Source organism: Pelobates fuscus, chromosome 3 (genome assembly GCF_036172605.1).
Source record: "Pelobates fuscus isolate aPelFus1 chromosome 3, aPelFus1.pri, whole genome shotgun sequence".
Taxonomy (NCBI): Eukaryota; Metazoa; Chordata; class Amphibia; order Anura; family Pelobatidae; genus Pelobates; species Pelobates fuscus.
In genome coordinates this window covers 109,435,237-109,462,524 of record NC_086319.1, presented here as the reverse complement: position 1 = coordinate 109,462,524, position 27,288 = coordinate 109,435,237, and the positions used below count along the sequence as shown (strand labels likewise).

The window sequence follows — 27,288 nt, the reverse complement described above, 5'->3', positions numbered from 1 at the left end:
TATGGAAAAAAACAACATTGTTATAGAAGACATTAAAGCTACTAAAATAAAGCAGAAATCTATTAACAAAAATATATTACCTCATGAAAACAGAAATTCAGGACAGCAGCCATGTCAAGCCACAAAAATCACAAAACACACTGCTGTATGAATTCAAAGATTGCTCTTGGTCACAAAACAAGATTGAACTGTCCTCTACAGGTTTAAGTACAATTTGTGAGATTTCATAGAATGTGGACTTTTATAGTGAGGTATGTAATAGCCTATCCAATAAAAATGGCTTAATGCAAATCAACCAAAAACAAAGACAATAACCTTTCTCAATTAGAATATTTATAAGAGTTGGTGTGCCTGGGAGCCATACAAACATAACAATGTGATCAATTTAAATTCAAATCAATTGCAAAAATTGAGTTGGGAGGTTACAATAATAGTTTAATATATAATGGGATTAAGTTACTGTTCTCTGCATTACAGGTACACCAAAACACAATATGAAACTGAGAACAGTTAGCAATTTCTTTGTAATGTAAATTTGTTTGTTTTTTTATTTCTAAAATAGTTAAATTATATTAAAGTATAATGTAATTGAGGAGATGGCTGGAATTTAAGTTTACAATCGGAAAACAAATCCTTTATAAAACTTTAGAAATATTAAGAGAAGTTGTATTTTCCTTCTAAAATGGGGAATACAAATACTTAATCTTAACTTTTCCAGTTTTAGAGCTAAGTTATTAATCTATTTATTGATTAATTATACCAAATCTGTCTGTCTTATTCCCTCTTCTTTATTTTCTGCTATATTCACTTGTGGATATCAGGATTTTTTTTTTACTTAATCTTACTGTACAATTAAAAGATCCCATTATATTGGATCATGCAGACCAATATAAACACAATTTGTACTACAAGTGGTAATTGTGAATTCATAAAGTTATGAAGATTATGGAAAAAAACAACATTGTTATAGAAGACATTAAAGCTATTAAAATAAAGCAGAAATCTATAAACAAACATATATTACATCATGAAAACAGAAATTCAGGACAGCAGCCATGTCAAGCCACAAAAATGACAAAACACACTGCTGTATGAAGTCAAAGAATGCACTTGGTTACAAAACAAGACTTAACTGTCCTCTAAAGGTTTAAGTAGAATTTGAGAGATTTCATAGAATATGGACTTTTATAGTTAAGTATGTAGTAGCCTACCGATTAAAAATTTCTAAATGCAAATCAACCAAAAACAAAGACAATAACTTTCCTCAATTAGAGTATATTTTGGAGTTGGTGTGCCTGTGAGCAATAAAAACACTAACAATGTGATCATTTTAAATTCATATCAATTGCAAAAATTAAGTTGTAAGGTGACAATGAAGGTATAATATATAGTGGAATCATTTATTTTTCACAGAATTCCAGGTAGACCAAAACACAAAATGAAACTGAGAACAGTTAGAACTTTCTTTATAGTGGAAATTTGTAAAGATTTTGTTTCTAAAATAATTAAATTATATTCAAATATAATGTGATGGAGGAGATGACTGGAATTTAAGTTCACAATGTGTAAAGCCACAAGCATCAAAAAACACACTGCTGTTTGAAATCAAAGACTGCACCTGTTCAGAAAACAAGACTGAACTGTCCTCTACAGGTTTAGGTTCAATTTGTGAGATTTCATAAAATGTGGACTTTTATGGTCAGGTATGTAGTAGCCTATCCATTAAAAATTGCTTAAGATAAATCAACCAAAGACAATCACCTTCCTCAATTAGAATATTTGTAGGAGTTAGTATGCCTGCAAGCCATGAAAACACTAACAATATAATCAATTTTAATTCATATCTATTTCAAAAATTAAGTTGGAAGGTTACAATAAAAGTTTAATATGTAATGGGCTTAAGTTATTTTCCTCTCCATTCCAGGTTGACAAAACCCAATATTGAATATTTGTATGTTTCTAAAAGAAACAAATTGCCTTCAAATATAATGTGATTGGGGAGATGGCTGGAATTTAAGTTCAAAATGTGAAAACAATTACTATATAAAACTTTAGACATATTTAGGGAAGTTGTATTTTCCTTCTAAAATGGGGAATGCAAGTTCTTAATCTGACTGTACAATTAAAAGATCCCATTATATAGGATCATGCACACCAATATAAACACAGTTTGTACTACAAGTGGTAATTGTGAATTCATAAAGCTATGAAGATTATGGAAAAAAACAACATTGTTATAGAAGACATTAAAGCTACTAAAATAAAGCAGAAATCTATTAACAAAAATATATTACCTCATGAAAACAGAAATTCAGGACAGCAGCAATGTCAAGCCACAAAAATCACAAAACACACTGCTGTATGAATTCAAAGATTGCTCTTGGTCACAAAACAAGATTGAACTGTCCTCTACAGGTTTAAGTACAATTTGTGAGATTTCATAGAATGTGGACTTTTATAGTGAGGTATGTAATAGCCTATCCAATAAAAATGGCTTAATGCAAATCAACCAAAAACAAAGACAATAACCTTTCTCAATTAGAATATTTATAAGAGTTGGTGTGCCTGGGAGCCATACAAACATAACAATGTGATCAATTTAAATTCAAATCAATTGCAAAAATTGAGTTGGGAGGTTACAATAATAGTTTAATATATAATGGGATTAAGTTACTGTTCTCTGCATTACAGGTACACCAAAACACAATATGAAACTGAGAACAGTTAGCAATTTCTTTGTAATGTAAATTTGTTTGTTTTTTTATTTCTAAAATAGTTAAATTATATTAAAGTATAATGTAATTGAGGAGATGGCTGGAATTTAAGTTTACAATCGGAAAACAAATACTTTATAAAACTTTAAAAATATTTAGGGAAGTTATATTTTTCTTGTAAAATGGGGAATACAAGCACTTAATCTTAACTTTTCCAGTTTTTAAACTACGTTATTCATCTATTTATTGATTAATTATACCAAATCTGTCTGTCTTATTCCCTCTTCTTTCGTTTCTGCTATATTCAATTGTGGATATCAGGATTTTAAATTTTTAACTTAATCTTACTGTACAATTAAAAGATCCCATTATATTGGATCATGCAGACCAATATAAACACAATTTGTACTACAAGTGGTAATTGTGAATTCATAAAGCTATGAAGATTATGGAAAAAAACAACATTGTTATAGAAGACATTAAAGCTACTAAAATAAAGCAGAAATCTATAAACAAACATATATTACCTCATGAAAACAGAAATTCAGGACAGCAGCCATGTCAAGCCACAAAAATCACAAAACACAATGCTGTATGAATTCAAAGATTGCTCTAGGTCACAAAACAAGATTGAACTGTCCTCTACAGGTTTAAGTACAATTTGTGAGATTTCATAGAATGTGGACTTTTATAGTGAGGTATGTAATAGCCTATCCAATAAAAATGGCTTAATGCAAATCAACCAAAAACAAAGACAATAACCTTTCTCAATTAGAATATTTATAAGAGTTGGTGTGCCTGGGAGCCATACAAACATAACAATGTGATCAATTTAAATTCAAATCAATTGCAAAAATTAAGTTGGGAGGTTACAATAATAGTTTAATATATAATGGGATTAAGTTATTTTTCTCTGCATTCCAGGTACACCAAAACACAATATGAAACTGAGAACAGTTAGCAATTTCTTTGTAATGTAAATTTGTTTGTTTTTTTATTTCTAAAATAGTTAAATTATATTAAAATATAATGTAATTGAGGAGATGGCTGAAATTTAAGTTCACAATAGGAAAACAAATACTTTATAAAACTTTAAAAATATTTAGGGAAGTTATATTTTCCTTGTAAAATGGGGAATACAAGCACTTAATCTTAACTTTTCCAGGTTTTAAACTAAGTTATTCATCTATTTATTGATTAATTATACCAAATCTGTCTGTCTTATTCCCTCTTCTTTCGTTTCTGCTATATTCAATTGTGGATATCAGGATTTTACATTTTTTACTTAATCTTACTGTACAATTAAAATATCCCATTATATTGGATCATGCAGACCAATATAAACACAATTTGTACTACAAGTGGTAATTGTGAATTCATAAAGCTATGAAGATTATGGAAAAAAACAACATTGTTATAGAAGACATTAAAGCTATTAAAATAAAGCAGAAATCTATAAACAAACATATATTACATCATGAAAACAGAAATTCAGGACAGCAGCCATGTCAAGCCACAAAAATCACAAAACACACTGCTGTATGAATTCAAAGATTGCTCTTGGTCACAAAACAAGATTGAACTGTCCTCTACAGGTTTAAGTACAATTTGTGAGATTTCATAGAATGTGGACTTTTATAGTGAGGTATGTAATAGCCTATCCAATAAAAATGGCTTAATGCAAATCAACCAAAAACAAAGACAATAACCTTTCTCAATTAGAATATTTATAAGAGTTGGTGTGCCTGGGAGCCATACAAACATAACAATGTGATCAATTTAAATTCAAATCAATTGCAAAAATTAAGTTGGAAGTTTACAATAACAGTTTAATATATAATGGGATTAAGTTATTTTTCTCTGCATTCCAGGTACACTAAAACGCAATATGAAACCGAGAACAGTTAGCAATTTCTTTGTAATGTAAATTTGTTTTTTTTTTTATTTCTTAAATAGTTAAATTATATTAAAATATAATGTGATTGAGGAGATGGCTGAAATTAAGTTCACAATAGGAAAACAAATACTTTATAAAACTTTAAAAATATTTAGGGAAGTTATATTTTCCTTGTAAAATGGGGAATACAAGCACTTAATCTTAACTTTTCCAGTTTTTAAACTAAGTTATTCATCTATTTATTGATTAATTATACCAAATCTGTCTGTCTTATTCCCTCTTCTTTCGTTTCTGCTATATTCAATTGTGGATATCAGGATTTTAAATTTTTTACTTAATCTTACTGTACAATTAAAAGATCCCATTATATTGGATCATGCAGACCAATATAAACACAATTTGTACTACAAGTGGTAATTGTGAATTCATAAAGTTATGAAGATTATGGAAAAAAAACAACATTGTTATAGAAGACATTAAAGCTATTAAAATAAAGCAGAAATCTATAAACAAACATATATTACATCATGAAAACAGAAATTCAGGACAGCAGCCATGTCAAGCCACAAAAATGACAAAACACACTGCTGTATGAAGTCAAAGAATGCACTTGGTTACAAAACAAGACTTAACTGTCCTCTAAAGGTTTAAGTAGAATTTGAGAGATTTCATAGAATATGGACTTTTATAGTTAAGTATGTAGTAGCCTACCGATTAAAAATTTCTAAATGCAAATCAACCAAAAACAAAGACAATAACTTTCCTCAATTAGAGTATATTTTGGAGTTGGTGTGCCTGTGAGCAATAAAAACACTAACAATGTGATCATTTTAAATTCATATCAATTGCAAAAATTAAGTTGTAAGGTGACAATGAAGGTATAATATATAGTGGAATCATTTATTTTTCACAGAATTCCAGGTAGACCAAAACACAAAATGAAACTGAGAACAGTTAGAACTTTCTTTATAGTGGAAATTTGTAAAGATTTTGTTTCTAAAATAATTAAATTATATTCAAATATAATGTGATGGAGGAGATGACTGGAATTTAAGTTCACAATGTGTAAAGCCACAAGAATCAAAAAACACACTGCTGTTTGAAATCAAAGACTGCACCTGTTCAGAAAACAAGACTGAACTGTCCTCTACAGGTTTAGGTTCAATTTGTGAGATTTCATAAAATGTGGACTTTTATGGTCAGGTATGTAGTAGCCTATCCATTAAAAATTGCTTAAGATAAATCAACCAAAGACAATCACCTTCCTCAATTAGAATATTTGTAGGAGTTAGTATGCCTGCAAGCCATGAAAACACTAACAATATAATACATTTTAATTCATATCTATTTCAAAAATTAAGTTGGAAGGTTACAATAAAAGTTTAATATGTAATGGGCTTAAGTTATTTTCCTCTCCATTCCAGGTTGACAAAACCCAATATTGAATATTTGTATGTTTCTAAAAGAAACAAATTGCCTTCAAATATAATGTGATTGGGGAGATGGCTGGAATTTAAGTTCAAAATGTGAAAACAATTACTATATAAAACTTTAGACATATTTAGGGAAGTTGTATTTTCCTTCTAAAATGGGGAATGCAAGTTCTTAATCTGACTGTACAATTAAAAGATCCCATTATATAGGATCATGCACACCAATATAAACACAGTTTGTACTACAAGTGGTAATTGTGAATTCATAAAGCTATGAAGATTATGGAAAAAAACAACATTGTTATAGAAGACATTAAAGCTACTAAAATAAAGCAGAAATCTATTAACAAAAATATATTACCTCATGAAAACAGAAATTCAGGACAGCAGCCATGTCAAGCCACAAAAATCACAAAACACACTGCTGTATGAATTCAAAGATTGCTCTTGGTCACAAAACAAGATTGAACTGTCCTCTACAGGTTTAAGTACAATTTGTGAGATTTCATAGAATGTGGACTTTTATAGTGAGGTATGTAATAGCCTATCCAATAAAAATGGCTTAATGCAAATCAACCAAAAACAAAGACAATAACCTTTCTCAATTAGAATATTTATAAGAGTTGGTGTGCCTGGGAGCCATACAAACATAACAATGTGATCAATTTAAATTCAAATCAATTGCAAAAATTGAGTTGGGAGGTTACAATAATAGTTTAATATATAATGGGATTAAGTTACTGTTCTCTGCATTACAGGTACACCAAAACACAATATGAAACTGAGAACAGTTAGCAATTTCTTTGTAATGTAAATTTGTTTGTTTTTTTATTTCTAAAATAGTTAAATTATATTAAAGTATAATGTAATTGAGGAGATGGCTGGAATTTAAGTTTACAATCGGAAAACAAATACTTTATAAAACTTTAAAAATATTTAGGGAAGTTATATTTTTCTTGTAAAATGGGGAATACAAGCACTTAATCTTAACTTTTCCAGTTTTTAAACTACGTTATTCATCTATTTATTGATTAATTATACCAAATCTGTCTGTCTTATTCCCTCTTCTTTCGTTTCTGCTATATTCAATTGTGGATATCAGGATTTTAAATTTTTAACTTAATCTTACTGTACAATTAAAAGATCCCATTATATTGGATCATGCAGACCAATATAAACACAATTTGTACTACAAGTGGTAATTGTGAATTCATAAAGCTATGAAGATTATGGAAAAAAACAACATTGTTATAGAAGACATTAAAGCTACTAAAATAAAGCAGAAATCTATAAACAAACATATATTACCTCATGAAAACAGAAATTCAGGACAGCAGCCATGTCAAGCCACAAAAATCACAAAACACAATGCTGTATGAATTCAAAGATTGCTCTAGGTCACAAAACAAGATTGAACTGTCCTCTACAGGTTTAAGTACAATTTGTGAGATTTCATAGAATGTGGACTTTTATAGTGAGGTATGTAATAGCCTATCCAATAAAAATGGCTTAATGCAAATCAACCAAAAACAAAGACAATAACCTTTCTCAATTAGAATATTTATAAGAGTTGGTGTGCCTGGGAGCCATACAAACATAACAATGTGATCAATTTAAATTCAAATCAATTGCAAAAATTAAGTTGGGAGGTTACAATAATAGTTTAATATATAATGGGATTAAGTTATTTTTCTCTGCATTCCAGGTACACCAAAACACAATATGAAACTGAGAACAGTTAGCAATTTCTTTGTAATGTAAATTTGTTTGTTTTTTTATTTCTAAAATAGTTAAATTATATTAAAATATAATGTAATTGAGGAGATGGCTGAAATTTAAGTTCACAATAGGAAAACAAATACTTTATAAAACTTTAAAAATATTTAGGGAAGTTATATTTTCCTTGTAAAATGGGGAATACAAGCACTTAATCTTAACTTTTCCAGGTTTTAAACTAAGTTATTCATCTATTTATTGATTAATTATACCAAATCTGTCTGTCTTATTCCCTCTTCTTTCGTTTCTGCTATATTCAATTGTGGATATCAGGATTTTACATTTTTTACTTAATCTTACTGTACAATTAAAATATCCCATTATATTGGATCATGCAGACAAATATAAACACAATTTGTACTACAAGTGGTAATTGTGAATTCATAAAGCTATGAAGATTATGGAAAAAAACAACATTGTTATAGAAGACATTAAAGCTATTAAAATAAAGCAGAAATCTATAAACAAACATATATTACATCATGAAAACAGAAATTCAGGACAGCAGCCATGTCAAGCCACAAAAATCACAAAACACACTGCTGTATGAATTCAAAGATTGCTCTTGGTCACAAAACAAGATTGAACTGTCCTCTACAGGTTTAAGTACAATTTGTGAGATTTCATAGAATGTGGACTTTTATAGTGAGGTATGTAATAGCCTATCCAATAAAAATGGCTTAATGCAAATCAACCAAAAACAAAGACAATAACCTTTCTCAATTAGAATATTTATAAGAGTTGGTGTGCCTGGGAGCCATACAAACATAACAATGTGATCAATTTAAATTCAAATCAATTGCAAAAATTAAGTTGGAAGTTTACAATAACAGTTTAATATATAATGGGATTAAGTTATTTTTCTCTGCATTCCAGGTACACTAAAACGCAATATGAAACCGAGAACAGTTAGCAATTTCTTTGTAATGTAAATTTGTTTTTTTTTTTATTTCTTAAATAGTTAAATTATATTAAAATATAATGTGATTGAGGAGATGGCTGAAATTAAGTTCACAATAGGAAAACAAATACTTTATAAAACTTTAAAAATATTTAGGGAAGTTATATTTTCCTTGTAAAATGGGGAATACAAGCACTTAATCTTAACTTTTCCAGTTTTTAAACTAAGTTATTCATCTATTTATTGATTAATTATACCAAATCTGTCTGTCTTATTCCCTCTTCTTTCGTTTCTGCTATATTCAATTGTGGATATCAGGATTTTAAATTTTTTACTTAATCTTACTGTACAATTAAAAGATCCCATTATATTGGATCATGCAGACCAATATAAACACAATTTGTACTACAAGTGGTAATTGTGAATTCATAAAGTTATGAAGATTATGGAAAAAAACAACATTGTTATAGAAGACATTAAAGCTATTAAAATAAAGCAGAAATCTATAAACAAACATATATTACATCATGAAAACAGAAATTCAGGACAGCAGCCATGTCAAGCCACAAAAATGACAAAACACACTGCTGTATGAAGTCAAAGAATGCACTTGGTTACAAAACAAGACTTAACTGTCCTCTAAAGGTTTAAGTAGAATTTGAGAGATTTCATAGAATATGGACTTTTATAGTTAAGTATGTAGTAGCCTACCGATTAAAAATTTCTAAATGCAAATCAACCAAAAACAAAGACAATAACTTTCCTCAATTAGAGTATATTTTGGAGTTGGTGTGCCTGTGAGCAATAAAAACACTAACAATGTGATCATTTTAAATTCATATCAATTGCAAAAATTAAGTTGTAAGGTGACAATGAAGGTATAATATATAGTGGAATCATTTATTTTTCACAGAATTCCAGGTAGACCAAAACACAAAATGAAACTGAGAACAGTTAGAACTTTCTTTATAGTGGAAATTTGTAAAGATTTTGTTTCTAAAATAATTAAATTATATTCAAATATAATGTGATGGAGGAGATGACTGGAATTTAAGTTCACAATGTGTAAAGCCACAAGCATCAAAAAACACACTGCTGTTTGAAATCAAAGACTGCACCTGTTCAGAAAACAAGACTGAACTGTCCTCTACAGGTTTAGGTTCAATTTGTGAGATTTCATAAAATGTGGACTTTTATGGTCAGGTATGTAGTAGCCTATCCATTAAAAATTGCTTAAGATAAATCAACCAAAGACAATCACCTTCCTCAATTAGAATATTTGTAGGAGTTAGTATGCCTGCAAGCCATGAAAACACTAACAATATAATCAATTTTAATTCATATCTATTTCAAAAATTAAGTTGGAAGGTTACAATAAAAGTTTAATATGTAATGGGCTTAAGTTATTTTCCTCTCCATTCCAGGTTGACAAAACCCAATATTGAATATTTGTATGTTTCTAAAAGAAACAAATTGCCTTCAAATATAATGTGATTGGGGAGATGGCTGGAATTTAAGTTCAAAATGTGAAAACAATTACTATATAAAACTTTAGACATATTTAGGGAAGTTGTATTTTCCTTCTAAAATGGGGAATGCAAGTTCTTAATCTGACTGTACAATTAAAAGATCCCATTATATAGGATCATGCACACCAATATAAACACAGTTTGTACTACAAGTGGTAATTGTGAATTCATAAAGCTATGAAGATTATGGAAAAAAACAACATTGTTATAGAAGACATTAAAGCTACTAAAATAAAGCAGAAATCTATTAACAAAAATATATTACCTCATGAAAACAGAAATTCAGGACAGCAGCCATGTCAAGCCACAAAAATCACAAAACACACTGCTGTATGAATTCAAAGATTGCTCTTGGTCACAAAACAAGATTGAACTGTCCTCTACAGGTTTAAGTACAATTTGTGAGATTTCATAGAATGTGGACTTTTATAGTGAGGTATGTAATAGCCTATCCAATAAAAATGGCTTAATGCAAATCAACCAAAAACAAAGACAATAACCTTTCTCAATTAGAATATTTATAAGAGTTGGTGTGCCTGGGAGCCATACAAACATAACAATGTGATCAATTTAAATTCAAATCAATTGCAAAAATTGAGTTGGGAGGTTACAATAATAGTTTAATATATAATGGGATTAAGTTACTGTTCTCTGCATTACAGGTACACCAAAACACAATATGAAACTGAGAACAGTTAGCAATTTCTTTGTAATGTAAATTTGTTTGTTTTTTTATTTCTAAAATAGTTAAATTATATTAAAGTATAATGTAATTGAGGAGATGGCTGGAATTTAAGTTTACAATCGGAAAACAAATACTTTATAAAACTTTAAAAATATTTAGGGAAGTTATATTTTTCTTGTAAAATGGGGAATACAAGCACTTAATCTTAACTTTTCCAGTTTTTAAACTACGTTATTCATCTATTTATTGATTAATTATACCAAATCTGTCTGTCTTATTCCCTCTTCTTTCGTTTCTGCTATATTCAATTGTGGATATCAGGATTTTAAATTTTTAACTTAATCTTACTGTACAATTAAAAGATCCCATTATATTGGATCATGCAGACCAATATAAACACAATTTGTACTACAAGTGGTAATTGTGAATTCATAAAGCTATGAAGATTATGGAAAAAAACAACATTGTTATAGAAGACATTAAAGCTACTAAAATAAAGCAGAAATCTATAAACAAACATATATTACCTCATGAAAACAGAAATTCAGGACAGCAGCCATGTCAAGCCACAAAAATCACAAAACACAATGCTGTATGAATTCAAAGATTGCTCTAGGTCACAAAACAAGATTGAACTGTCCTCTACAGGTTTAAGTACAATTTGTGAGATTTCATAGAATGTGGACTTTTATAGTGAGGTATGTAATAGCCTATCCAATAAAAATGGCTTAATGCAAATCAACCAAAAACAAAGACAATAACCTTTCTCAATTAGAATATTTATAAGAGTTGGTGTGCCTGGGAGCCATACAAACATAACAATGTGATCAATTTAAATTCAAATCAATTGCAAAAATTAAGTTGGGAGGTTACAATAATAGTTTAATATATAATGGGATTAAGTTATTTTTCTCTGCATTCCAGGTACACCAAAACACAATATGAAACTGAGAACAGTTAGCAATTTCTTTGTAATGTAAATTTGTTTGTTTTTTTATTTCTAAAATAGTTAAATTATATTAAAATATAATGTAATTGAGGAGATGGCTGAAATTTAAGTTCACAATAGGAAAACAAATACTTTATAAAACTTTAAAAATATTTAGGGAAGTTATATTTTCCTTGTAAAATGGGGAATACAAGCACTTAATCTTAACTTTTCCAGGTTTTAAACTAAGTTATTCATCTATTTATTGATTAATTATACCAAATCTGTCTGTCTTATTCCCTCTTCTTTCGTTTCTGCTATATTCAATTGTGGATATCAGGATTTTACATTTTTTACTTAATCTTACTGTACAATTAAAATATCCCATTATATTGGATCATGCAGACCAATATAAACACAATTTGTACTACAAGTGGTAATTGTGAATTCATAAAGCTATGAAGATTATGGAAAAAAACAACATTGTTATAGAAGACATTAAAGCTATTAAAATAAAGCAGAAATCTATAAACAAACATATATTACATCATGAAAACAGAAATTCAGGACAGCAGCCATGTCAAGCCACAAAAATCACAAAACACACTGCTGTATGAATTCAAAGATTGCTCTTGGTCACAAAACAAGATTGAACTGTCCTCTACAGGTTTAAGTACAATTTGTGAGATTTCATAGAATGTGGACTTTTATAGTGAGGTATGTAATAGCCTATCCAATAAAAATGGCTTAATGCAAATCAACCAAAAACAAAGACAATAACCTTTCTCAATTAGAATATTTATAAGAGTTGGTGTGCCTGGGAGCCATACAAACATAACAATGTGATCAATTTAAATTCAAATCAATTGCAAAAATTAAGTTGGAAGTTTACAATAACAGTTTAATATATAATGGGATTAAGTTATTTTTCTCTGCATTCCAGGTACACTAAAACGCAATATGAAACCGAGAACAGTTAGCAATTTCTTTGTAATGTAAATTTGTTTTTTTTTTTATTTCTTAAATAGTTAAATTATATTAAAATATAATGTGATTGAGGAGATGGCTGAAATTAAGTTCACAATAGGAAAACAAATACTTTATAAAACTTTAAAAATATTTAGGGAAGTTATATTTTCCTTGTAAAATGGGGAATACAAGCACTTAATCTTAACTTTTCCAGTTTTTAAACTAAGTTATTCATCTATTTATTGATTAATTATACCAAATCTGTCTGTCTTATTCCCTCTTCTTTCGTTTCTGCTATATTCAATTGTGGATATCAGGATTTTAAATTTTTTACTTAATCTTACTGTACAATTAAAAGATCCCATTATATTGGATCATGCAGACCAATATAAACACAATTTGTACTACAAGTGGTAATTGTGAATTCATAAAGCTATGAAGATTATGGAAAAAAACAACATTGTTATAGAAGACATTAAAGCTACTAAAATAAAGCAGAAATCTATAAACAAAAATATATTACCTCATGAAAACAGAAATTCAGGACAGCAGCCATGTCAAGCCACAAAAATCACAAAACACACTGCTGTATGAATTCAAAGATTGCTCTTGGTCACAAAACAAGATTGAACTGTCCTCTACAGGTTTAAGTACAATTTGTGAGATTTCATAGAATGTGGACTTTTATAGTGAGGTATGTAATAGCCTATCCAATAAAAATGGCTTAATGCAAATCAACCAAAAACAAAGACAATAACCTTTCTCAATTAGAATATTTATAAGAGTTGGTGTGCCTGGGAGCCATACAAACATAACAATGTGATCAATTTAAATTCTATAATTCAGTGATTCATGTTACTTTTTGCATTATATAGTTATTAAACATTGTAGCGGAGGCCTGGTATTCCACAAGTTAACTCCACTAAAGATCCCAGTGAGGCTCAGGAACAAGTAGTAAAAACACCATGAAGCAATAATTCCAGCAAACAAAGTAATCCACGAATATCCCCATACAGATCCCAATGACTGGACGACACACAGCATCAGGAGCAGAACTGACTTTTAATCCACACAGTCTCCTTATAAAGCATTCTCCCATGCAAGGGAGGGATTCACAGTAATTAGTTTAGTATCCAATAGTGAAACCGTTACCTCCCACACATCTCCTCCCCTCAGTATGACACTTAATCCCATTATACATACTGTAGTTTTCCCCAAGTTCTGAATGTACCCTAAAACAAGTAGTAATAATAATACTGTGGGTACCCTGTGGTAGCCCTGATCTGGGTGACTAACATATTAAAAATTCACCCAGATCGGACCAGGGGTTCGAGAATTAGGTGGAGGGTGTAATTTGACCGACCGCACATGAGGTGGTATCCGATGAGGTGGTATCCGAAAAGGGTTCCATGGGTTTTGGCCCTGCGGTCGGTCTTCATTCGGGAAGTAAAACACATAAAATACTGCCATCCACGATTAATCTTGTATTCGTATGAATCCCCTTGATCGGTACTTTGAACCTACCGAACGGTAGGCTGATTAGCCTTCCAGTTTGGGAGTTACGGAGCCCTGGAGGTCTCAGCGGTGTTCGGGTAATCGAGTGTCCGATTTGAGTTCCAGACACTCGACGACCAAACACCGCTGAGATTTTCGTGCGGAAGATGGGCACCGCCACGCTTAATAAGGTACACACTTCTCTCTGGGTGGTCTATGGGTTTGGTAGTTTACATTCGTATGGAGTACAGATGGAAACTACCAAACAATCATACGAATCCCACATACATTTTAACCATAGAAACAGAAATAACACACAAATTGCAATATTATTACAGTCTTTTAGGACAGCCCTGGTACCATCTGCTACAAACATATTAAGAAAAAAGGAGGAGGTGGAAAGGTATATTTGCTCTTTTTTGGTGTCATTTCTCTTTTACTTCAACTGGCGTTACTTGGTACCTTTTGTTGCAGGTTGCTGCTACCACTTGCGGCTATTTCCCAGTGAGGGTCCACAAATACTTTTCGTAAACGCCGTAGCCACTTGACAAAGCTCCGCTTACTTCAGGCTTTATTGTACGCTGCAGCTATGCAGCGAAACTCTGCATGTTTCGGGCGCTTGTCTCCCAGACCCTGCCATACCACTACGCGAGGACGTCCTCATTTCATCTCGTCCTGCCGGCTGGATGAACTGGCATGCCATTTCACTGCATATTTAAAAGGTTAGTTACGCCTAAATATAAATGTCTTTTCAATGCTTAAATATGAATTCAAATTTCTCTATACTGACTTCTAACTAAAGATTATTATGTTTAGGCATCATTTACTTTACACCTGTTGTGTATTATATGTTCCAGCTATCTCAAATATTTCAATTGACTATTTTACTTGATTTGAGATGGCCTGATAAAATTAATTTAACTGAGGATCATGTAAGCTTTTCCTGCCACTTTTGGTATTTCATATCATTTAACATTAATTCACAAATTATATCACTGATATCAATAGATTTTTTTATTTAAAATCTTTCCAATACAAATATGAATATGAGTAATATGAATATTTCTTATTCCCTCTCCCTAGTGAACACAACTGAGACATTTTATGGGGTGAGTGAAGCAGCAGAGGTATGTATAAATTCACTTCACTTCTGTGTCTAGGGTGACTACATTGTTTTATGATACTCTGGGAGCAAATGCCATACAAGCACATGCACACTCTGGCATTCCTTGCTGAACATTGGCATATGACACTCATGCACTCCATGAGAACTAAATTTAATTACATAATATGCTCTTGCTAAGGCAGGACAGCCACACACAATAAAAACTATAAAATAAAAATAGGTTTGGATTATTATAAAAAAACACGCTTAATGCTTAGATCAGGGGTCAGCAACCTATCACTCGCGGTGCCTTTTCACAGCACTCAAGGCTGCTAGAGTCAAACAGGCTCTGGCCTATCAGGAGTCCCAGTGGGACTTCAGATTTCTGCCCGTGAAAACTGAGTAGTGATTGCAGGTGTTGAGGGGCAATCCTCAATTCATGTATTGCAGCTCTTGATTGCAATTCATGTATCTTGCAGCTCAGATTACTTTCTCTTGTGAATGGGAATCCACACTTGAACAGAGCAGCCCAGCAACTATCGCAGCTCATGCAATTGACCTGTACCATGCCAGCCCTGGCCCCACTAGATCCCATGAAAGCCACCCACACTGCTAGCTATACCCAGAGCTGCAGAAGATACCTCGCCCTCTTTCAAACAGACACACAGTCCCCACAAACACAACACTCATAAACCCTCACATTCAATACCACAGGCAGCCACACATACATCCCGAAACACAAATTTATTTGAAAAAAATAGGAATTTATTACATAATAAGCTGCAACAGTTCTTGATCAGCATTTATTTATATGTACGTTTTTAATCTTTACATATTAAAAATGAATGGAGCTTTAACCTGGTCTCCGACAAAATCAAACAATGAAAAGCCCAAAAATCATAAAAAGAAAATGTGAGGTTTATCATGTAAAGTACATTGAAGATGCACAATCATAGGATTTTTAAAAAAAGAGAGTAATTTTTCTTACTGCTTCAAATGTCTCAAACTTTAGCGTTATCTTATTTTGGATTTCATTGTTTGATTTAATTATTTACCACAGCAAAAAGAACGTGTAGACATATCATTTGTCAATGCCCTTTTAAATGCAGGCCATCATGTACTCATGACATCTTCTAAACTGCTGAAAGCATTTATATTAAATTAAAAAACTCTCTCTATGGCAGATTTAACGTTTTCTTAAAATAAATAGTTTTAAAAATGTATTGTGCATGAAATCAAGAATTTTGATTCCTCAGGAATTTTTTTTTTTTTTTTTTTTTAGTATAAATTCTTTTATTCTTTTTTTGACATAAATACAAAAACCAACAAACAGGACATGGTCTGTATTACATAATAATATAATCCGTTAAATACAAAACAATCTTATTTCTCAGTAAACAGACACAGTACATAATACATCGTTATCTGCGGGGGCAAGCCAAGGGGGGGGGAGTGCTGTCTAAGCTCAGGCCTATAACTACTTAGATAATAGCAAATCTCTGTACTCCCCTTAATTCAGCAAGTAGTTTCCAATTCATTTACCCAGCATTGCCATAGGTCAAATCTTTTTGGGGAATTCAGATATGGTATGCTTAAATCTCTTTCCATCCTCGCCTGAAGATTGATTTGAGTTTTAATAGCATCCCAAGGCAGAATCTGATTAGATCTCCAATTCCGTGCTAACACAATTTTAAATGCGATACAACAATGAATTATAAAACTCCTTACCGAATAGGACATATTCGGCCAATGCATATGTAACAGCACTACCTCTGGTTTCGTTTCTAGTTCTATTCCAGTTATGCCTTTAATAAAGCTTATCAATCTCACTATTGAAAACTGAATATTTGGGCAGCTCCACCAGATGTGGAGAAATGATCCAACCTCTTTATCACATCGCCAACATCTTGAGGTAACTCCTGGATATATCTGAGATAATTTACTCGGAACTAAGTACCATCTATAAATCACCTTGTAGTAGGTCTCCAGTAGATTTAAACATTGGACCTGGCTACGAGTATTATTTATAGCTTTACACCACTCTTGAAATTCTAGAATACAATTTAAATCTTTTTCCCATTTATTCTTCTGGGGAAAGCTCGATACTACTTTGATATTTCTAATTACCTCTATCTCTTTAGCCAATACTTTAGGTATGACCTGATTTGAGAATATTAATTTCAGCATAGTGGACGATTTTCCAAGCTTTCTACTAAGATGTTTCTGCAAAAAGTATTTAAGCCTCAAGTAGTTAAAGCTCTCTCTTTGGGGGAGGTGATATTTTTGTATAATAGAACCAAAAGACATTATTTTGTCTGGAGATAGTATCTGTGACACTTTATTTATTCCTTGTACTCTCCAGGTCTCTAAGGACAAATCTGTCATATTGGCTTCTATAATCCTCAGGTTTGCCGATTCCATTATTGTACCCTTCAAATCTAATTTCTTTTTGATTTCCTCCCATACAGGCAACATTTGGGCCCAGATCGTGTTATTTTTAATATCAATCCCCATTTTATCTATCCTTTTCGTGTTCCATATCAAACCCTCAGGGTTTTTTAGTCCCAGATCTTCCATTTCGATATTGAACCAGCTTTCCTCTTTGGCACCCACTAGTTGGGATCTATACATATGGGTGATCACATTTGCCCAATACATAACTCTTATATTGGGGAAATTTAGTCCCCCTTCCTCGGTTTTCAGTGAGAGAATATTTCTATTAATTCTATTTTTCTTGCCTTTATTGATGACATTTTCTAAGTTATTTTGTAGTAACGTCAACCAGCTTTCTGGGATCTTAAGAGGAATCATTTGCAATACATAATTCCACTTAGGAATTATATAAGGCAGTGATGGCGAACCTTTTTGAGCCCGAGTGCCCAAACTGCAATACATGCCAACTTTTTTTCCCTCAAAGTGCCAACACGACAATTAAACCTGAATACTGAGGTTTACGTTTAGAAAAAACTACTCGTACAGTTAACAACTTTTGTTTTAAAAGAAGAACACAACATAGAGTTAAATTATACAAATTTTAAATAATGATATAAATTAAGCTTATATTAGTATCTCCAACAAATGCAATACATACACACAGACTGCTGAACACATTCACACACCGAGACATAGACAGACTGCTAAATACACACACAGTCCGCTAAATACACGCACACTGCTGAGTACGCAGTCTGCTGAATACACGCACGCAGTCTGCTGAATACACACACACACACACACACTGCTGAATACATAAAGACTGCTGAACACACACATACACTGCACCCCTCAATGCAGTATATGTGTCTGTGTGTAATGTTGTGTGTGGGGGGGGTGGGGTGCTGTGTGTGGGGGGGGGGGTGGGGTGCTGTGTGTGTGGGGGGGGGGGTGGGGGTGCTGTGTGTGGGGGGGGGGTGGGGGTGCTGTGTGTGGGGGGGGGTGGGGGTGCTGTGTGTGGGGGGGGGGGTGGGGTGCTGTGTGTGTGTGGGGGGAGGGGTGCTGTGTGTGGGGGGAGGAAAGGGTGCTGTGTGTGGGGGGAGGAAAGGGTGCTGTGTGTGGGGGGAGGAAAGGGTGCTGTGTGTGGGGGGAGGAAAGGGTGCTGTGTGTGGGGGGAGGAAAGGGTGCTGTGTGTGGGGGGAGGAAAGGGTGCTGTGTGTGGGGGGAGGAAAGGGTGCTGTGTGTGGGGGGAGGAAAGGGTGCTGTGTGTGGGGGGAGGAAAGGGTGCTGTGTGTGGGGGGAGGAAAGGGTGCTGTGTGTGGGGGGAGGAAAGGGTGCTGTGTGTGGGGGGAGGAAAGGGTGCTGTGTTTGTGGGGCTGCTGTGGGTAGGGGTGCTGTGTGTAGGGGGTGGGGGTGCTGTGTGTAGGGGTGGGGGGGTAGGGGTGCTGTGTGTAGGGGTGGGGGGGTAGGGGGGGTAGGGGTGCTGTGGGTAAGTGGGGTAGGGGTGCTGGGGGTAAGTGGGGTAGGGGTGCTGGGGGTAGTGGTGCTGTGGGTAAGGGGGTAGGGGTGCTGGGGGTAAGGGGGTAGGGGTGCTGGGGGTAAGGGGGGTAGGGGTGCTGTGTGTAGGGGGAGTAGGGGTGCTGGGGGTAAGGGAGGTAGGGGTGCTGTGGGTAGTGGGAGTAGGGGTGCTGTGGGTAGTGGGAGTAGGGGTGCTGGGGGTAGGGATGCTGTGGGTAAGGGGGGTATGGGTGCTGTGGGTAGTGGGAGTAGGGGTGCTGGGGGTAGTGGGAGTAGGGGTGCTGGGGGTAGTGGGAGTAGGGGTGCTGGGGGTAGTGGGAGTAGGGGTGCTGGGGTAGGGGTGCTGAGAGTAGGGGTGCTGAGAGTAGGGGAAGTAGGGGTGCTGGGGGTAGGGATGCTGTGGGTAAGGGGGGTATGGGTGCTGTGGGTAGTGGAAGTAGGGGTGCTGGGGGTAAGGGGGTAGGGGTGCTGTGGGTAAGGGGGTAGGGGTGCTGTGGGTAGGGGTGCTGTGGGTAAGGGGGTAGGGGTGCTGTGTGTAGGGGGAGTAGGGGTGCTGTGGGTAGTGGGAGTAGGGGTGCTGGGGGTAGGAATGCTGTGGGTAAGGGGGGTATGGGTGCTGTGGGTAGTGGGAGTAGGGGTGCTGGGAGTAGGGGTGCTGGGGTAGGGGTGCTGGGAGTAGGGGTGCTGAGAGTAGGGGTGCTGTGGGTAGTGGAAGTAGGGGTGCTGGGGGTAGGGATGCTGTGGGTAAGGGGGGTATGGGTGCTGTGGGTAGTGGAAGTAGGGGTGCTGGGGGTAAGGGGGTAGGGGTGCTGGGGGTAGTGGGAGTAGGGGTGCTGGGGGTAGGGATGCTCTGGGTAAGGGGGGTATGGGTGCTGTGGGTAGTGGGAGTAGGGGTGCTGGGGTAGGGGTGCTGTGGGTAGTGGGAGTAGGGGTGCTGGGAGTAGGGGTGCTGGGAGTAGGGGTGCTGGGAGTAGGGGTGCTGGGAGTAGGGATGCTGTGGGTAAGTGGGGTAGGGGTGCTGGGGGTAAGTGGGGTAGGGGTGCTGGGGGTAGTGGTGCTGTGGGTAAGGGGGTAGGGGTGCTGGGGGTAAGGGGGTAGGGGTGCTGGGGGTAAGGGGGGTAGGGGTGCTGTGTGTAGGGGGAGTAGGGGTGCTGGGGGTAAGGGAGGTAGGGGTGCTGTGGGTAGTGGGAGTAGGGGTGCTGTGGGTAGTGGGAGTAGGGGTGCTGGGGGTAGGGATGCTGTGGGTAAGGGGGGTATGGGTGCTGTGGGTAGTGGGAGTAGGGGTGCTGGGGGTAGTGGGAGTAGGGGTGCTGGGGGTAGTGGGAGTAGGGGTGCTGGGGGTAGTGGGAGTAGGGGTGCTGGGGTAGGGGTGCTGAGAGTAGGGGTGCTGAGAGTAGGGGAAGTAGGGGTGCTGGGGGTAGGGATGCTGTGGGTAAGGGGGGTATGGGTGCTGTGGGTAGTGGAAGTAGGGGTGCTGGGGGTAAGGGGGTAGGGGTGCTGTGGGTAAGGGGGTAGGGGTGCTGTGGGTAGGGGTGCTGTGGGTAAGGGGGTAGGGGTGCTGTGTGTAGGGGGAGTAGGGGTGCTGTGGGTAGTGGGAGTAGGGGTGCTGGGGGTAGGAATGCTGTGGGTAAGGGGGGTATGGGTGCTGTGGGTAGTGGGAGTAGGGGTGCTGGGAGTAGGGGTGCTGGGGTAGGGGTGCTGGGAGTAGGGGTGCTGAGAGTAGGGGTGCTGTGGGTAGTGGAAGTAGGGGTGCTGGGGGTAGGGATGCTGTGGGTAAGGGGGGTATGGGTGCTGTGGGTAGTGGAAGTAGGGGTGCTGGGGGTAAGGGGGTAGGGGTGCTGGGGGTAGTGGGAGTAGGGGTGCTGGGGGTAGGGATGCTCTGGGTAAGGGGGGTATGGGTGCTGTGGGTAGTGGGAGTAGGGGTGCTGGGGTAGGGGTGCTGTGGGTAGTGGGAGTAGGGGTGCTGGGAGTAGGGGTGCTGGGAGTAGGGGTGCTGGGAGTAGGGGTGCTGGGAGTAGGGATGCTGTGGGTAAGGGGGGTATGGGTGCTGTGGGTAGTGGAAGTAGGGGTGCTGGGGGTAGTGGGAGTAGGGGTGCTGGGGGTAGGGGTGCTATGGTAGGGGTCTGTTGGTAAGGGGAGTAGGGGGTGCTGTAGGTAAGGGGGGTAGGTAATTAAATCAGTATCCCCCCTTCCCTTCTTGTTACCTTTGGTGAAGGGGAGGGGGGGAACACAGCCATCCCTGGTGGTCCGGTGGTGTTATGCAGGACAGGACAGGTCCTGCAGCTCTCCTGTCCTCCCGCGCGATGCTGTGTGGAGCGTTGCCATGGTAACGCGCGGCAACGCTCCACACAGCTCGAGGGAGGACAGGAGAGCTGCTTCCTCGATCCCTCCCCCCCTGCTTCCGGTCCTGCCGACACGGAAGCAGAGTAGGCGCCTGCAGTTTCGGGCAGGCAGGCGCCTACTCTGCAGTGATGGCAACCCTATGGCCGCGTGCCCACAGAGAGGGCCCGGCGTGCCACCTGTGGCACGCGTGCCATAGGTTCGCCATCACTGATATAAGGTATATAATAACATTAATACGGCCCCACCAGGTAATCTGCATATTTCTCCAATCTTTAAGTAATAGATTTGTACTTTTTAATAATTTTAAAAAGTTTTCTTCCATCATTCTCTCTATGTTCTTAGTGATAACTATATCTAAACAATCGAATTTCTGGGATACCCATGTGAATGCGTATTTTTTACTAATTTCTTCCCTTGATTTCTTATCTAATTCAATACCCATCACAACTGTTTTTTCATTATTTAACTTATAGTTGGCTAGCTGGCTGTACTTTCTGACTTCCTCCATCAAATAGTTTAAAGAACTAGTTGGATCAGTAATTGATAGCAGAATATCATCCGCATACAGGCTGATTTTAAATTCTTTATCTCTTATTTTATATCCTTTTATATCTTCGTTGTTCCGAATATTCTCCGCTAAAGATTCTATTGAAAGGATATATAACAAAGGTGAAAGTGGGCAACCTTGTCTCACCCCATTACTTATATGTACCCAGTCTGAGCAGACATTTGGGCCTACTATTCTAGTTGAAGGGTTTTTATATAAAGACATAATGCCTCTTAACAACCAGCCATCTATTCCATATGCTTCTAGAGATGCTTCTAAAAACTTCCAATTCAGCCTATCAAAAGCTTTTTCTGCGTCAACTGCTAAAGTCATAAGGGGGATGTGTTTCTTATTGGCGTTATCTATGATATCTATAATTCTCCTTGAATTAGAGCCCACCCATCTGTCTGGTATAAAACCAATCTGATCGTTATGGATTAGAGTTCTAATAATACTCTTGAGACGCTCTGCTAGGATGGATGAGAATATTTTTACATCCGAATTGATTAAGGATATGGGGCGGTAGCTGGCCATGACAGTTGGATCTTTTCCCTGTTTCAAAATGGGGAGCATATTCGCTCTGGTCATCTCTTCAGGGAAACTTCCCTCTTGCACCGCATTGTTAAATGCTATTGCTAATTGTTTACTTAGGATAGATTTGAATGTATGAAAGAACAGATTAGAGAATCCATCTGGGCCGGGAGTTTTCTGTTTCTTAGTTTTCATTATTGCCCGATTTACCTCCTCCTCTGTAATCTGTTTATTTAAACTCTCTGTCTTAGTCTGGTCTATTTTCGATAGCTTTGTACTAGTCAGATATTGTTTAATCTTATTTATAGGGGCTTCATCTGGGATATTATATAATGCACCATAATATTCTCTAAAACAGTTACCGATATCTCTTGGGTTTGTATAAGTTATTTTATTGTATATAATCTTTAGTATCTGAGCGTTAGCCTGTTGTTTCCTCAGCTTATTTGTTAACATCTTATCTGTTTTGTTCCCTCTACAATAAAATCTCAACTTTAGTTTTTTAATGTTATTCATTGTTTTAATATTCAAACACTGTACAATATTATTTTGAACTTCTGTTAATCTTCTACCTTTCTCTATTGAAGGATCTTTTTTATTGTCCTCTGTAAGCTTATATAGTTCAATATATAGATCTCCCAATTGAAGGGATAGAGAGAGTCAATAAATGGTTAATGAATCTCATCTTATAAATTCAGCTAATATATTCTCTTTATAATGATTTACTCGATAGCTAAATACCAGACTAACCGCAGGATTATTTTGAGCTTGGACTGTCCTTGGACTTCTGTGTTTTGATATGTTTTGATATTAAACTTCTGCTTTCGATAACAAACACGCATCCGCAACCTAAAATAAATCTGATAGTTACGTGAAATAAATCACATGCTTGATCACAAGGGATTTTGTGCGAAATCAGCTATATCCGCTTGTTGCAAAAAACATGTATCCTGTGTAACCATTTATTGCATTTTTTGTAAGTCAAAGTTCATATCCGATACTGTATAAATATAACTGTCTATCCCTAATACATTTGAAGTACGTTGGAAAGCAACTGTGTGCGTGTCATTATTGCTCCATCGTTCTTCCCTGAAATTCAGCCGGCAACGGAGACCAGAGAACGACTAAGTGGGACCGAGTCACTTAGAATAGAAGTTGCCTTTCACCAATCTTTTTTCTTTAGTTTTAACTTCATGGTTTAGTTTTATAAGGTGACCTCTCACAACTGCTTTAAAGGAGCACCAAGTATTTAAATTTGATGTATCCGAAGGATCATTCTCCTTAAAAAAAACAGTTTATTAGTCTCTCCAGCTTAGTCTTACAGTTTTTATTGTGTAGCAGGTAGTTATTTATTTTCCACGTTGAATTATTTCTAGTTGTCAAGTTATCTTTCATTACAAATATGTACATACTGTGATCTGACCATACATTTTCTGCTATATTTATTTTAGCCAGATTATTCGCCATATGTAAATTGCCCCATATCATATCGATTCTTGAGTATGTATAATGGACTTTCGATAGATGGGTATAATCCCTTACTTCTGGATTTTGGAGGCGCCAAACGTCGAATAAATCAAATTTATTTTTGGTATTAGTTAATGAGCTAGCATTTTTTATTATTGTTTTGTTTATAACACTCCCTTTCATCAGTTTTTTATCTTTTAATGGGTCTAATATGCAATTAAAATCTCCTGCAACTATGTATAATCCTGTTTTAATTTGGTCTACCTTATTTAATATTTTATTTAATTGGGAGACTGGGGCTATATTGGGTAAATATATATTAACTATAGTATATTTCACTTCATTTATCAGACCTACTAATATCATAAATCTTCCTTCTTTATCTAATTCCTGATATAATGTCTCCCACTTTACCCTTTCTGAAATTATCAGAGCAACTCCTCTTTTTTTTTTTTCCTTCATAGAGGCGTGTATAATAATTGGGAACTTCTTCCCCCCCCACGTTGGTTTCTCATTTTGTCTCCAGTGAGTCTCTTGCACTAAACAGATATTGATCTTATCTTTTATCATTTGGTTACGTAACAGGGATCTTTTGTACACCGAGTTCAGACCCTGAGCATTTATAGACATGAACTTAACCATATGTTATTCTTCTCCTTCTCTCTTTCCCCCTCCTGACTTTGAAACCACGCAGATAACACAAATATACAACAGACGACATGACAAAACCTAGGGACATCTATATATAGTCCCATAACTAACCCTATCTCACAGAAGGCTGTAACCTGGCCCCTGTGGATAGACCCTGTCTCGAGAGTAACCAATTACTCCGAGACTTGTGCTTAAAAAAAAAGCATCAGGCAGGACCATGAGGTAGCGTCCAAGGGCACAGACCAAGGGGGGGACCAAGAGGGAGGAGAGAGTGAAAGCACAAAAAAAAAAGAAAAGAATTAGAATTATAATTTCACTATTTGTATTATAGTTATCCATTGTGTTAATTTGTGCAAACTATTTAACCCCTTAAGGACCAAACTTCTGGAATAAAAGGGAATCATGACATGTCACACACGTCATGTGTCCTTAAGGGGTTAATCTTTATCACTTATCTCTTTTTCTACAACCACCTTTTATCTTCCCTTCCATAGTGAATACTTATTTCAATTTCACCCTTGCAAATATTCATTGTGCTAATTTATGCATATTGCTTCCACCTTGTGTATAGTGTAATTTGATTCTTTTTCTACAGCAAGCCTTTTTTTATCCCTCCATAAAGAATACTTAAATCAATTTATCTATTCCTTGCCCATTCTGTACTATAACACCCTAATTTGATTATTCTAGCAGCCTTACTGCCGTTATATCTTTAAAAACACACTCATTACAGGTTAAATTTACCATTTAGTGATATATTTAGTCTAGTTCCTTCAAACCAAAATTTTTGTGACTCTTTTTCGTCTGGGGAGCTTTTACTTTACTTCTGTAAAGACCATTTTCCCAATTAGGCCTTAATTACCTCTTAATTACCCCTATTGTGTTACATCATCTTGTGCTTTATTATATTCTATAATTACCACTACCTTATTAGTTTATACTTAAATACTGTTATTAGCATCTATTAATTAAAAAAAAAAAAACCTTCTCTTTCTTTTCCCCCCCCTCCCCTCTCTCTTCTTTGTCCTTTAATTCTTAGTTAACTAATTTATCTTTTGGAGATCAAACATGCTTTAGTCCAGTCCTCTAGGTCTTTGGCTGAAGTAAATGGTCTCCATCTTTCTTCCCACCACACAATTATTTTAGATGGCTGTATCCATTTATATTTTATATTTTTTTTGCTTCAGTGGTTCTAAGGCTTGATGAAAGGTTTTTCTCCAGCGTCTAGTTTGGATTGAGAGGTCTTGATATGTAGTAATATCTTTAAATTTCTCAGGGAGATTTTCTTTGTTCCTTAACAGATTCAACAGTTGTTGTTTGCATGAGTATGAAAAGAAGCACACAATAACATCTCTTGGATAATGAGACGAACCTCATTAGGTTTCCTTAATCTGTGTGTTCTTTCTATAATGGGTGCAGAAGTTTCATTCTGTAATCCAGCGTCTTGAAAAAATGATAATAGAAAGTCCTTTAATTGATCTTGAGTTATAGATTCTGAAATATTTCTAAAGCGCACATTGCACCTCCTTGAGCGATCTTCCAAATTTCTAATCTTCGAGTCCATTTGCTGTAGTTTATCTTCTGTTTGGATATTCTCTGTTTGCAAGCACTTTATTTGATCTTCCATTATCGTGATTTTTTCTAGTGCAGAACTTAGTTTTATATTCATTCTCTCCATCTCTATTTTAATTGTGTTCATACTATTGGTGATCTGATTGGCTATCATTGCCACTTGCTCTTCCAATTTTGTCACCAAGAAATCCTGAGATACATAATTCTTCTGTTCATCACTTTTTAGGCTTATTGTCTGTGTGTGCTGGTCTTGGTATAGCATATCATTGTCTTTAGATCCCTGTTTTTCTCTATTAGGTGAGAAAAACCCCGATAATCTCGTTGGCTGGGGGTCCTCTTTTTTATCTCTGGTTTTAATTTGTTTCTTGGAAGCCATTATGGAGCTCTTTCTGAGTTTTGTTATTTTTATTTTTTTTCCTTTTTCGCCCTTCTCCTCTTTTCCTTTCTTTTTCTCTCCTTTTCCTTCCCCTTTTCAAAGTGGGAGTACACCTTTAAATAAGCTCTCACTATTACCCAGAATCGATATCGTTGTCTTCTGAGCTTCTGAACTTTTACAGATAGTTCTTGAGCTTATTTAACCAATAATTGTAACGGCTTCCTTTTTCCCTCTTTATTCCCCCTTTTTTTTTTTTCCCTTTTTTTCCGACCCCCTGCAACACAGACAACCAGCTTTTAGCCCAACGCTTAGCAAACCTCCTAGTAAGAGTAAGACTAGCGTGCACTTATCTTTTTGTCAGTGTTTTAGGTATCCACTTCCTGATCTCCGTGACACTTATGATGTCTTTTTAACCCTCC

At 35.8% G+C, this 27,288-nt stretch overlaps 1 protein-coding gene across 1 annotated transcript in view; it reads right to left on the bottom strand.

Moving 5' to 3' along the window:
* Positions 1-23,259, bottom strand: part of LOC134601662 (AF4/FMR2 family member 4-like) — a 43,020-nt gene extending 19,761 nt beyond the window's left edge. Inside the window, exon 1 of the mRNA XM_063446179.1 lies at positions 22,105-23,259. Within this exon, the coding sequence (XP_063302249.1) occupies positions 22,105-23,259 (1,155 nt within the window). The remainder of the gene's footprint in view (positions 1-22,104) is intronic.
* Positions 23,260-27,288: the final 4,029 nt, after the last annotated feature.